The sequence below is a fragment of the Cyclospora cayetanensis genome, unplaced genomic scaffold (genome assembly GCF_002999335.1).
Source record: "Cyclospora cayetanensis isolate NF1_C8 unplaced genomic scaffold, CcayRef3 CcayRef3_contig_58, whole genome shotgun sequence".
NCBI classification, from domain to species: domain Eukaryota; phylum Apicomplexa; class Conoidasida; order Eucoccidiorida; family Eimeriidae; genus Cyclospora; species Cyclospora cayetanensis.
Genome location: NW_020312568.1, coordinates 65,207 through 78,709, shown reverse-complemented (window position 1 = coordinate 78,709; position 13,503 = coordinate 65,207). Strand labels below are relative to the sequence as shown.

The 13,503-nt window shown below is 52.6% G+C and overlaps 2 protein-coding genes across 2 annotated transcripts; one reads left to right on the top strand and one right to left on the bottom strand.

Moving 5' to 3' along the window:
* The first annotated feature begins 507 nt into the window (after positions 1 to 507).
* LOC34618136 (probable RNA 3'-terminal phosphate cyclase-like protein) lies at positions 508 to 2,936 on the top strand. Its single transcript, XM_026335050.1, has 3 exons — positions 508 to 753; positions 858 to 2,345; positions 2,667 to 2,936. Exons 1-3 carry the CDS (start codon positions 508 to 510, stop codon positions 2,934 to 2,936), a joined length of 2,004 nt encoding a protein of 667 aa, XP_026190835.1.
* A 1,268-nt stretch (positions 2,937 to 4,204) lies between these two features.
* LOC34618135 (probable nucleoredoxin 1-1) lies at positions 4,205 to 7,294 on the bottom strand. Its single transcript, XM_026335040.1, has 5 exons — positions 7,171 to 7,294; positions 6,507 to 6,578; positions 6,022 to 6,173; positions 4,828 to 4,973; positions 4,205 to 4,265 (listed from the first exon to the last, which is right to left on the bottom strand). Exons 1-5 carry the CDS (start codon positions 7,292 to 7,294, stop codon positions 4,205 to 4,207), a joined length of 555 nt encoding a protein of 184 aa, XP_026190825.1.
* Between the last annotated feature and the right edge of the window lie 6,209 nt (positions 7,295 to 13,503).

The window sequence follows — 13,503 nt, the reverse complement described above, 5'->3', positions numbered from 1 at the left end:
GCACGCTTCTCCACCTGTTTCGCTTCCTGCAGCAGAAACTGTCGAAAAGTGAGCGCAAGCCGCCCTTTCGACTCTGGCGATGGCGGTCCGGGGAGACGACTTCTGAATCGAGGCAAGACGCGCTCATGCGAGGAACGGCGAGAGACCCCTCCCGAGAATAAAAAGGACGCAATCATGACAAATTCTTCGCGAGAAGTGTTGAGGAGTCGATATTCATCGCAGAAGGCAAGCAGGAGGCCTCCTGGGGTGTTTTGTTGAAGGGCTGCTGCTGTTGCCGCTGCTGCTACTGTACTGCCCCGCAGCAGACGCGAGCAGACAGGCGACACGGGTGGTAGCTGGCAGAACTACGCTTTGCGCGCCTTTCTTCCGACGTTTTGAACAGGAATACAAAGGCCTTTGCACTTCGGAGGAGGTTTGAATGCAGTGCGCTTTCGCGCGCATGCCGCCTTCGGTGCAGCTGCGCTTGCAGTGTATGACCACCACCCCCGGGTGGAGTGCAAGTCTTTCATGAGGGTCTGTTGCGGCCTTCTTCTTCTGCGCATCTCCTCTCGGCTGCCCACTGCTGCTCACCGCTGGACCAGTCGAACGTCTACGAGGAAGACTGGTGGCGCAGTCTGCACTGCAGCCGTCATCGCTGCTCCAGACGCAGGCGCTGCTTTCATTCAAGACTTAGCCATCGCAAGGGCTGCCGTTGCAACAGCAACGCCTGCCGCCATTCCGGCCCTTCCCGCACGGACTGCAATATTGCAAAGCGCATGCAAGAGGCCATATCTTTAGCTCCTCCTGCCCTCCACGGAGAGCTGCAAAACAACGCCCTCTCTCCCTCTCTTTCTCTCTCTACATCCTTGCCAACAAAGACACTACCACCACCTGCTCACTCCGCCAAACCTGAATCAACAGCCATAACAGGAGGAGGAGGAGGGGCCTTACGGGCCGGAAGCACTATCCTGCGTCTTGTTTTTTGTGGTAGCGATCCTTTGGAAATATCTGCAGCAATGACACGCGCGGGGAAGCCTGCGGAGGGGGCATCCGCAGTTCCTGCAACTCTGGAATACGAAGGCCAAATGTTTTTAAGGGAGCGCCTATGTTTATCGCTCCTCTCTGGGAGGGAAGTAAGGATTCGGCATATTCGGGAGAAACCTTCTGCTGCTGTTGCTACTGCGGCTGACGCTCTTCCAGGCTTGCAGCAGTACGAGGCAAGTTTTATTCGGTTGCTTTGCAAGGTTTCTGCGGGATCGGAGGTGTACATACACCCGACGGGCACCTCGCTGCGTTTTCGGCCGGGGGTGTTGATGGGGGTATGCGCCGCTGCAGCGGGTGGTAACACGGCAGTAGGGCAATCAGCAGCAGCAGCAGCTGCTGCTGCTGCTCCAGTGACACACAATTGCCACGCGAGTCGTGGAATCAGCTATTATTTGGAGCCGTTGCTCATGCTGGCTCCCTTCTGCAAATTCAGGATGTCTGTGCTGCTGCGGGGACTGACGGATGCGGCAGCTTCCGACGCCTCCGTCGACTTGGTGCGTCTGCAGCAGCTTCCCTTGCTGCAGAGCTTGCTGCAGCTCGCGGGGGGGGAGGTAGCAGCGGCTGCAAAAGCCTCTCCTCCTGAAATCAAGGTGCATTGTCGAGGCGTTCCAGGTGCTCCCTTTGGTGTTGTCTCCTTCAAGGGACCACATGTAGCAAGGGGACCAATGCAGCCTCTCAGCCTTGTGAGCGATCGAGCGCCTCCTGTGAAGAGAATTCGGGGAGTTGCTTTTTCTTCGGGTGTCTCTGCAGCCTTTCCAAGGCGGACCGTTGCCGCTGCACGCAGTGTCTTGAATGCCTTGCTGCCTGATGTCTGGATCTACGTGGAAGATGCCTCTGCTCCCCCCGCGCGTGGATCGAAGGCGCTAACCACTGCCGCGGTGTCTGCTGCTGCAGGGGCAGCAAGTGCGCAGCAGCAGCAGCAGCTGCAGCAGCTGCTGCAGGAGCAGAAACAGCTGCTTCGGAGCAGCAAGGTTGCTTCCGTAGGGCTGGTGCTGGTTGCGGAGGATCTTAAGGGAGGCTGCAGAGCTGCAAGCGACGCGATCCTCCTGGATTCAGCTACAGAGGCGAAGGATGCTGCTGCAGCGGCATCGCGTGCAACGAGCAACAGAAAATTGCAAGTGCTGCTAGAGGCCGAGGCAAAAGCCACCAAAGGAGGAGCAGCAGCAAATGCAGGAGGCATAACGACAGCTGAGGAGCAGCTAGGCATCCGCGTCTCTCGGCTTTTGCTGCTGCAGCAGATGCTCGGAGGGAGAGTGCCTCCAAGAGCTCAGAAACTTGCACTGCTTTTCGCTGCCTTAGCTGCTGATCATGCGCCTTCCCAGGTGAGCGAGAGGCGTCTTCCAATACTGCAGCCTTGCATGCGTGAGAGACGCGAGGCGAAGGACTTGTCTTGTTTCCGTGTCTTCATTGCAGAGCGTTGTACATACACTGCACGCTGCCCTTTAGTGGGACCAATACCGGGATGCATGCAGCAGATTAGCATCGCTCTATGAATTTGTGTGTATGTAAATATGCATACAATATCTATAAATATATATACACAATTAATTAGACAACCATAAATATATATATATGTATGTCTAGATACCAGTGTATACAGGTATGCGGGTGTCTGTACTTTGGGCGGGTGTATGCACGTGCAGGTGCTGCTCTCTCGATTAGTGCCAGCTTCTGTTGGTTTCTTGAGGCTTCTACGAGACTTTTTTGGTGTAGCATTCACGTTCACTGAAAAGGCTCAGCAAGAAGAGGTTCAGGAGGAGCATCAGGAGCAAGAGTCTGATGACGAGGAGGACGGGAGTATGAAGAACGGCCCTTCAAATACAGCAGACTCCTTAGATCTCTCTTGGGCACCTCAGATCGTTGCCTCGTGCGTTGGTATAGGATACAGAAACGTCGGTCTGAGCAGCTTCTAGAGGTTCTGCTGTAGCTGCCCCTCCTACGGCGTGTCTGCGAGGGTGCTGCACGTGGACGACTCTGTTGGAGCAAAAGGCAAAGGCGGAGGACGGGGTAGCTAGCTAGCGACGCCATGGCTGTGCAGGCTAGCTATCCCTCTGTGCTCGCGCAGTTTGCAGCGCGCAGCATGCTCATAGGGTAGTCCCCATCATCATGCGGCACTGCTATACGTGCTTGCGTATGAACCTATGTTTTCTTGGCAGTTCCTAGCCGTTCGGCATTTTCCCCCGTCTCCACCCCCGCCAACTTCCTGGCCCCATGCACTTTGTAGATAAAAGAATACCATGAAAGAGTGCTTCCTTTGGGCACCTTTGTTAGAGCGCGTCTTAGGCGTGTACGGACGGATGCCTCCGCTGTTCTTGTCACACATTTTTAGAGGTGTAAAGATGTAGATTTTATATATATATATATGTATATATATGAGTGTGCTTTCCTGTCTGTCCTGCCGCCTTCTATTTCGCTCCCCTGCGCATGGTGTCTGCTAATAATATGTAGGCGCGGTGCCGCTCTAGTTTGGCAATAGGGGGGGGTGTCTGCTCTCTATTTTGGTGTTAGCGCATGATCACTTACCCTCTTTAGTCTTTGCTCAACTCACTGCGAAGCATGCCCGAACAGAACCTAGCTCGTAGGCTATTATTTTCACGGCAGCTCGCTACCTTGGCTGCAGGACTGCCCTCTGGCCCCTCTCTCTCGGAGAAAGTTTCGCTTTGCTACAAAAAACCTAGAACCGACGAAAACTCCTGAAAGCTCTCGACTTCGCCCTTTGTCGAGAGAAGAGCACACACGACGGCAACGCTCCTGCGCACGCTTCCGTTGCAGCGCAATGATGGCAGGCACCGCCTGTCTTGCGTGACGGCAGTGGCTGCGCTACAGCGTGGCGTAGACAAACGCCCTCCGGCCGTCCATGGCACGGGGTGTATGTACACGTAGGTATGTATATGTACCTGTACGTATGTGTGTATGTACATTCCTATTCTTACGCATACAGGTATGTATATACAATATATATATATATATATATATATATATATATATATATATATATATATATATATATATATTGTATATTTACGGAGGGGAAGACTCAGCTACGTCTAGGCAACAAGGGCCACCATCAGCGTGGGCTTTCTAGTGTATGCACACCATCCTCCTACCCCTTGTTTTCCCAGTCGTGCATGACATGACGGCTATGGACGCCTCCTGCTGCGGCTTCTCCTGTTCACGCCAGCTAGCCATCACGACGTACAAGGAAGCGGTCTGCGCCAAACTTGGTGTTACGCCAGTCCCATCTGCAGCAGAAGAAGCAACTAGGCGAAACACACCCCGGATAACTTGCGCACAGCGTGCTGCTGCTGATCAGCTGCTTCTGTGCCCAGTAACACGACCTGGTTACAGGCCTCACTTTTTATCCCATATATCTGTGAGCAAAGATATTCTCAAGGAGCCTATTACAGATGCTCCGATGCTGCCTTTCGCAGTGTTTTCGCCGTCAATGGCAGCAGCGAAGCATCTGAAATAGGCAACCCCCTCCCCCTACCCCCGTCTTCCCCGTTGCTTGCAGTCAGACAATTCCCAGAGATGGCCAGCAGCTCTTCGGCATCCCCCACTTTCCCTGCTTTCCAACCAATCTCTTTCTTTCTCTCTTTTCTCTCTCTCCTTCTCCCCCCCCCCGCAGCCAATACCTACCTCCCACCCGCTGCTGCCATTTGTCCTTCCCTAGAAAAGACACTGCCTGTGGCGCTAAATGGGGTGTAGTAGCTCGAGTATACCCCTGCTAAGACTCCCAGCTAGCAATAACAGTGCAAGTTGCGGTGCTTCAGGCACATGCGTGTTTCGCGAAGCGACGCTGACCTAAGGAGGGCTCTCTCTCCTTCGTCTCTGCCACCACAAACTTGCAAAAACTGGGCGTTCATGCCGTCAGCTCCAACGATCACCAACGCAGGAATTCCTGCGGAAGGACCTTGGCTTTTTGAGGGGATGTTCGACTCTTTCTCAACCTGCATGCACACATAACAAGGAGGCACCCTGTCAGAAAAGCTTCACGGAAGCGCACAAAAGGGAGATATACACACCGTGCTGTCCAGCCACCTCCTTAGAGGCATTAGCAGACACTCGTGCGTAGCTGCTTGTACAGATGTGTGTTTATGCATACATGCATGTGTGTTTATGCATACATGTATGTGTGTCTATGCATATATGTATGTGTGTTTATGCGTATATGTATGTGTGTTTATGCATATATGTATGTGTGTTTATGCATATATGTATGTGTGTTTATGAATATAGGTATGTGTTATTATGCATATATGTATGTGTGTTTATGCATAAATGTATGTGTGTCTATGCATATATGTATGTGTGTTTATGCATATATGTATGTGTGTTTATGCATATATGTATGTGTGTTTATGCATATATGTATGGGTGTTTATGAATATATGTATGTGTGTTTATGAATATATGTATGTGTGTTTATGAATATAGGTATGTGTGTTTATGCATACATGTATGTGTGTCTATGCATATATGTATGTGTGTTTATGAATATATGTATGTGTGTTTATGCATACATGTATGTGTGTTTATGCATACATGTATGTCTGTTAATGCAAACATGTATGTGTGTTTATGAATATATGTATGTGTGTTTATGCATATATGTATGTGTGTTTATGCATATATGTATGTGTGTTTATGCGTATATGTATGTGTGTTTATGAATATATGTATGTGTGTTTATGCATACATGTATGTGTGTCTATGCATATATGTATGTGTGTTAATGCATACATGTATGTGTGTTTATGCGCATATGTATGTGTGTTTGCATGTCGTGTGCGCTCATCCTCTATTCCTAGTCCCCCGCGCAACAGCCCCATTTGCCCCCCCCCCCGTTTTCAGATGAGTGGCATGCAAGCGGGGGGGATTGTACTTCTCTTGCGTGATGAAAAGTAATTTATTTCTCTCTGTAAACGGCGCAAAGCATGCAGGTGCAGAAGCACCGCCACCGCTGAGAGGCCTCTTTTTCCCAGCAATTTCGCTTACTCTGAAGTGCCTGAGCAAGATTGTTCTTAGGGGGTCGTTGTAGTCGACGACTAGCCAAGGCATGTGCTTTACGTGATCCAGATACGCCTTCTCATCTCGATCAGCAGAAACAAAGATAACCTCAATCTTTTGGTGAGATCCTCCTTCGTTGACTGTGCGGTAGAACTGATGGCGCAAGGGCAGCAAGGCATGATGCAGCGCGAATTCCTGAAACAAGCTTTTCTGCCCTGAGCAACATATTTTCCCTTCTCCCCGTTCCCCCCGTCTTTTGTTTTGAAAAAGGCATGTGCCTCCCCCTAGGAGTCTGTCGTACATGTGCGCATAGGGGCGTGCCAATAAGTGTGTGTGAAATACGTGTGTCTTCGAATCGAGGGGATCAAGTGTGCATACAGCTCGAGCGCGCGTTGCTACCTGCAAAAGGAAGGGAAGGAAGCTGGAGCACTTTGGGCTGTCTCCATCTGCGAAGTACAGGCCGACTGACTTGCCGATCAGGTTTCTTTGAGAAACAACATTACCATTGGAGTCTTTCAAGCTGCCCTCGGGGAACAGAATTAATTCTGCACAGAGCAGCGCACATCACAGCAGCGGCAACACACGCGCTTGACGCAGTGTGGCGTGCGGCAGCAAGGCGTCTCATGCATCCGTTGACAGAAGCGCAAGCGCTCTCGGGGGTGGGTGATACACTGCACGCGACAGGGCATGCCACGCTGCTGAAGGGAGTTGGCTACACACGACAGGGTCCGCTAGGAGGCAATAGCCGCAATAGCGCCTCCTGACGCGGAAAGAAAGGCGTGAAAGGAGCGGAGGGAGCGCTGCTCGTGCATGCACAGTGCTGAGCCTGCTACACCTGGCGACACGGCGAGAAAGAGAAGATGTATGGCTCGACTGCGTTTTCTGCGGCAGCTTTCGGCCTGCCAAGGCGCGTCTGCACTGTCACTCGCTTTGACTGTTCACAGTCACTGCCTCGAAGGCGAACTGCAATTTCTAACGGCGGCTGAAGAGAACAACTCCGGAACTAGCTGCAGGATAGAGGGAGTACCAGCGCCTACTGGCGAACATCTCTGCACATACTCCTAGGCCGCTTGCTTCATCGAGTTTTCATTGCAAAAAGAGACTAAAAGCCTCAAGATTTAGGGCACCTAAGCTCACCCATGTCTCTGTAGGCAGGAGGCATCGGGAGCATCTGCCCATCCTTCGCCTCGGCAGCGAGCACCTGCTCCTCGTTGAACCTTCGCTTCTCTGCATTATACGGCGAGCAGTAGTAAGGCAACATCTTTGAAAGAGAAGAAAAAGGAGGGGAAAAGACTTACAGTAGGAACAGTACCTGCGGAAATCAAAGTGATGTGTGAGTTTCGATGCTTCGGCACTGGTGCCTTGACGCTGTCGCTGCTGCACGAGAGCGAGGGCACGTGGCCTAGCCGCTTGACTGCCAACGAGTAACACATCGGCGATCCTTTCTGTCGGTTTTTCCCGCATGCAGCGCACGTAATACTGCAGAATTAAGTCACTTCGAGCACGAATAACATTGCCTTGAAGCTCGAGTATGCACATATACACTCTAAAACCGATCGACACTGGAAGCAGGCCCCTCGGCAAAAGGAACACTGCCGCTGGATTACACTCAACAAAGCATTGCTTTCATGAATGATTAAGAAAAGCATAATAGCTCCAAGATACCTTCAAGATACAGCCATCGGAATCCGGGGGGAAGGGCGGAGAAAGGGCAGTCGTGTTCGCTGTTGGCAACAGCCTTCAAGGCGTACCTCTACCAGCATTGCTGCCTACACGACGAGTTAGAAGATCATGCAGACTGCTAGCTCGGCAGCGCGAGAACATGCGCCTTACGCACCAGGTTGAAACATAACACACGCTAGCCACGGTGCCTTGCGACACACGCCGAACCGAACACGAAGAGAGTTGGCCCCTCATGGAAAGCAAACTCCTGCCTCGCATAGTAACCTTCCTCCGCAACGCCCCCTCCCACCTTCCCCTCCCCTTTGCGAACATAATCGCATACCTCCTGCAGTTGCACTTCTAGGCGCCTGTGCCGCTTGCACCGTGCTGCATGCAACGCTGCCACGTATGCGGTACCTGTAGGGCCAGTGGGTGTTTAAAAAGCGCGGAAGCAAGCTGCCCAGTTTCAAGCCGCTAATGTTGGCAGAACACTGATGAGGCATTCAGGGAAGGGGGAACGACGGGGGGAGGGGGGAAGTGGGAAGGGTGGCAGGCAGGCGACCCCCATGGTGATAAGCACAACAGAGGCATTCCAACAAAAGATCCTGTACATCAAAAGGGTTGGAATAAGCTCTTCCCTGTGCGACCAAATCTGCTTCGCAACACCCAACTCCGGCGGAGTCATAAAGTGCGCACTGTTTTCCTCTCTTGCAGGAGCCTAGCATTCTCAACGCTGCACGGGAAACAGTTAGATCTTCGCCCCCGCATGGTCACGGACAGCTGCATTCCGTGAATTTCGCGCGTTTCATGCGGCGGCGCATGAGAGGATTGGATTTCAAAGCGGCAAAAACCACGACAGGAGGGTCTAAGCGGCACAGTGTAGCCGTCCTTACTGCTTAATGCGCAAGCGCAAGCGCACGCGCACGCGCAGGCTGCGTGTGCATACGAAAGGCAGGACGCAAAAACAGACGGGCATACATGAAAAGCCGACTTTATCATGAAAAAAAGAGGGCGGTTCCTGCGTGAACACCCTTTGAGGCCGTGTCTCCCTTGGCCTGTCGAATGGCGTCATGGGAGTGCCGTTTTTCCTCCGAGCACTGTAACTCGGGGGATCGATCCTTCATGCAAAAATCTCCTCCCTGTCAGCACAGCTAAGGGTGTACCCGATTTCCCATGGTCCAGACGTAGCAGGCAGGCTTTTCGGCGTGCTTTATACGCTTGCCACCTCCCTGCGACACGAGATAGGCGTGAAAAGAACGCTGCAGCTAGCTAGAGAGGGTTACGCTCAGAGTCGTGGGATGCAGGAGGCTAGGCCCCCCTTCCTTATTCGCTTTGACTCTGCATGCGTGTAGCCATTTAGCTATGGTGGCCGTAGGAGAGTATTCGTTACTCTAAATTCTACGGAAACTATACAGAACGCCATGAAACGCGCTCTCTTCCCCGCCTGCATCCCGTGAAGCTCCGGAATGAAGGCAGAGAGACAGCTAGGGTGCGCGTTGCTGCTCACGCAGAGCATTCCGAAGCCTCATACTCAGCTGCACGTAGCAACCTCTTCGGCGCACAAGCGAACACCGTTGCGTCTCTCTTCGCGTATCGAGCGATGAGGACTCTGCGGTAAAGAATCAAGGTGTATGACAGAAACCGGGCTGTCCAGTTCTGCACCGATGCGCAGCTCAAAATAAATTGTGTCGTGCAAAACGCCGAAATGTGGCATGGAGCCTGCTACATCCGCTGTGTTCGTGGCGCGTAGAGACTCTGTGGCGGAGGCGCAAAAGCAACCGTTTGGGCTTTTCTGAGGGAAGCGCAATTCTGTGCAGGATTTGCTAACAGTCAGCTAGAGAGCCGCCCGACTGAAGAGCCAGCGAGCAGGTGACAGATGATCTACGTGCGCGTTTCACGGGATGCGCGGCTCTAGTTCTGCATGCCCCCTGGTTGAAGAGCACCGCCAGTGGCATGCCAGCACGAATACAGCGGAACGCATAACGCATGCACGGGGGTGTCTGCACGCAGTAGACGCGCAGTGCCATGTCGAAATGGAGCCCATATGGGCCGTTCGTGTCTACTCTGGCAACGTTCTTGCATGCCGCAGCCGCGGCTGCGGCATGCATGAACGACTCGCCATCGGAGAAAGCCTTTCGAACGCCCCTCATACGGATTACAAGACGCGAACGAGTACATGGGAAACCTCCTGATTCTGGAAGATGGATGTGCAGTAGGCGCATGCCGGAGTGCAAACTCGCAGGCTGACCGATGGACCCCTTGGAGAGCACCCCGAGTGGCGGCAGCAGCCGCTAGCAACACTGAAGGAGAATATGTACGAAATCCGCTTCCACTTGCATTTTGGAAGTATTCGCATTTCAGTTTACCTGTACCACGTGTTTCTTGACGATTAGCGCCACGTTATTGTTGCTCGCAGCCAGCAGTTCAAGATGCATGCTCAAGTGTTAGACGGCAGCAGCAGTAGCCCTAAGCGGCATAATAAAACGGCAGCAGCAGCAGCACTGAGCGGCATAATCAAACACCAGCAGTAGCAGCACTAGGTGGCATGATAAAACAGCAGCAGCAACCCCACGTGGCATGAATCAGCAGCAACATCAGCACGTAGCAGACAGCAGCAACTGGCACATGGCAACACAGCACGGTCTTTCCCTCCTATTTGCGTCAGTGCGCATATTCCACAGTGTCATTGCGCCTTTGGGAGGGCTCAGACACCGTGCATGCCACCGCCATCATGTGCATCAAGGATAGAGTCATCCTTGCCGACCACGCATCGGCAGCCTTGAGCTTGATGCAGAGCGGCGGCGGCAGCACTGGACGTCTCTGCTAGCTGTGCCGCGCGCGAAGAAGAGTGAGCATTCCTGGCGTTCATCTCTCTCTCTCGGTGTGTTTTCCGAAGACTCTTTTTGCCTTCTTTCTGCTGCAAAGACACCCGGAGGGAGGCGGGGAAAGTGAGGGAAGAGGCCTTCGCAACGCAGAAACTGCCCAGAAGACAGACACAGAGAGCTTCTGTGAAATGTCTGGGGTGTCAGAGGCGCCGTCTGCTGCCGCTGCAAAAGCTGCACAGCAAGCAGCCTCTACAAAGCCAGGGGGGCAGCAGACACACAGAGAACTGCGGCAGCTTACTACCCCACATGCAGTTGCGTCTGCTGCCTCGGCAGAAGACTCGGCTGCACGCGCAGGTGAGCCTCCCCTTTCGCACGGCAGCAGCAGCAAGCTGTTAGCAGGCAGCAGCAGCAGCAACAACACAAGACTCTTGAGCAGCACGAGCACTTGCCGTGCACCTATTCTGCTCAAGGGAGATGCAGACACATTTGTAGCGGTCAATGTTGGAGGTCTCATAGCAGTGCCTTCGCTCAAGCAACAACAGCAACACAAAGAGCAGCACCAACAGCAACACAAAGAGCAGCAGCAGCAGCAGCAGCAACACAAAGAGCAGCAGCAGCAGCAGCAACAGCAACACAAAGAGCAGCAACAAGGCCATGGCTGTGACGGCTGCAGCTGCAATTGCTGCTCGACATCTTCTGATGCGTATCAGACTTCCTTTTTTGTTACGGCGGCTCTCTTTGTAGATGGCATCCGAGTTGCTCCCCCCTGTCTTTTTCTGCCGCACATGCAGCAGGACGTGCATGCAGCAGCAGTAGCGGATTTTAAAAATATCCTTGGAGATAAATTTGAAGCAGCATCATCTGCGGAGGGAGCGAAGCTTATTAACGTCTGGCCACGACCATGTCTTCACAGCCTCATCGGCATGCCTCCTTGCGCTACTTCTACTGCTACTACAACTGCTATTACTGATACTGATACTGCTACTGCTGTTACTGCTACTGATACTACAAGTGCTATTACTGCTACTGATACTGCTGTTACTGCTACTGATACTACAAGTGCTATTACTGCTACTGATACTGCTGTTACTGCTACTGATACTACAAGTGCTATTACTGCTACTGATACTGCTGTTACTGCTACTGATACTGCTACTGCTGTTACTGCTACTGATACTGCTACTGCTGTTACTGCTACTGATACTGCTACTGCTGTTACTGCTACTGATACTGCTGTTACTGCTACTGATACTACTACTAACACTCCTGCTACTGCTACTGCTGCTGCTATTACTGCTACTACTATCGCTGCTCGCGGATCGTCACAACAAAAAAATTTGACGCGCGAAGCAACAGCGGAAGCATCGGCAGAAGACCACCAAGACGGCAGAGATCGATCCTCACTACCACTGGAAGCAAAGCCTCTACTCTCGTCAAGAAAGCAGAATGATCGAGATCCAGCGTTCGAGGAAGCCTCAGAGAAGGCTGCTGGCAGCGAGGCATCCAACAGAAGCGCTCATGAGAGCAACGGCGAAAGGAGTAGCAGCAGCAGCTGCTGCTGCTCCTACTGTACAGACAGCCAACGCAGCATCAATTGGGTGTCTATCCAGCAGCTGCTGCGGCTGCCCGCTCGCGTATCGACGTTGCCGCTGAACGGAACGCTTGTGTTTGCGGTGTATGCCTTTGACAGCAGCCTGTCCACAGAGGGTGTAGCAGCGAGGATGCATGCAGCAGCAGCAGAAGGTGATAGCTGGAGGCTCTTTGGTGTGTCTGTACTGCCCCTGCACGACGCTGCTGCATGCATGCGTCAAGGGAGGCGCCTGCTGCCTATACACCTCGTGCAGCAGCACGTGCCCCTGCTGCCACTCCTCCTCAGCGAGAAAACGGAAGTCACCGCGCAGCTCGAAGAGGGAAAGCAAGCCTTGCAGGCATTTGGCGAGGCTATGCTTCCTCTTTCCTTGCAGAGGCTGCAAAGCACACCTGCAAGTACAGCGCGAGCCGCACAAACTGCCGCTGGGAAATTACTGCACGTCGCAGAAGATTCTCTTTTTGCGCTGCTTTGCTGCAATACCGACGTAGTATCCGTATCTGGAGAGCAGTCTTTGCAGCAGAAGCAGCAGTCTTTGCAACAGCAGTCTTTGCTGCAAAGAGTTGAACTCGAAGCAGCAGCAGTGCGCTGCTGCCGCTTGCTAGACTTGCAGCAGAGCGGTGCGATCCCTCCAGTGGCAGAGCCTGTCGACGCAGCAGTGCAGCAGCAGCTGCAGCAGCAGCTGCAGCAGCAGCTGCTGCTGCTGCAGCAGATTGCGCAGGCGGATTACGAAGCTAGCTTGGAGCAGAGGGTGCGTGGAATGTCAGCAGCACCACCAGCAGCATCATCATCATTATCATTATCATCATCATCATCATTATCATCATCATCATTATCATCATCATCAGCATCATCATCATCAGCATCAGCATTATCATCATCATCATTATCATCAGCATCAGCATCATCATCATCATCATCAGCATCAGCATTATCATCATCATCAGCATCAGCATTATCATCATCATCAGCATCAGCATTATCATCAGCATTATCATCATCAGCATTATCATCATCAGCATTATCATCATCAGCATTATCATCATCAGCATCATCATCATCATCAGCATTATCATCATTATCATCATCAGCAGGCGTGCCGTTTGGTGGATTCCTTTATGTAGAACTGCCTTCATACGGCCTCCCTCTGCTGCACGGGGAGCTCCGCACTGTACGAGCGCCTTCTCCGTTTACGCTTCTGCCTGCCGCTGCGGGCATGCAGCAGCAGCAGCAGCAGCAGCAGCAGCCCTTCCTGCTTTCGCAGTCTCTAGCAGGAATCAACGGCAAATCGCCGTTTGCGTATTTGCCGCAGCCGCTAAGCTCGACGAGCAAAGCGCCTCCCGTGACACCTGCGGAGGCTGCGAAAGTGCTCCTGCAGCAGCAGCAGCAGCAGCA

Excerpts from the sequence above, each read along its gene's own strand:
- LOC34618136 (XM_026335050.1), top strand. The coding sequence starts at position 508 with ATGAGGGTCTGTTGCGGCCTTCTTCTTCTGCGCATCTCCTCTCGGCTG. Across the intron at positions 754-857 it reads GGACTGCAATATTGCAAAGC|ACACTACCACCACCTGCTCA; the intron begins GCATGCAAGAGG and ends TTGCCAACAAAG. Across the intron at positions 2,346-2,666 it reads CTGATCATGCGCCTTCCCAG|GTGCTGCTCTCTCGATTAGT; the intron begins GTGAGCGAGAGG and ends ATGCACGTGCAG.
- LOC34618135 (XM_026335040.1), bottom strand. The coding sequence starts at position 7,294 with ATGTTGCCTTACTACTGCTCGCCGTATAATGCAGAGAAGCGAAGGTTC. Across the intron at positions 6,579-7,170 it reads TCCTGCCTACAGAGACATGG|AATTAATTCTGTTCCCCGAG; the intron begins GTGAGCTTAGGT and ends TGCTCTGTGCAG. Across the intron at positions 4,974-6,021 it reads TCTTGCTCAGGCACTTCAGA|GTTGAGAAAGAGTCGAACAT; the intron begins GTAAGCGAAATT and ends GTGTGCATGCAG.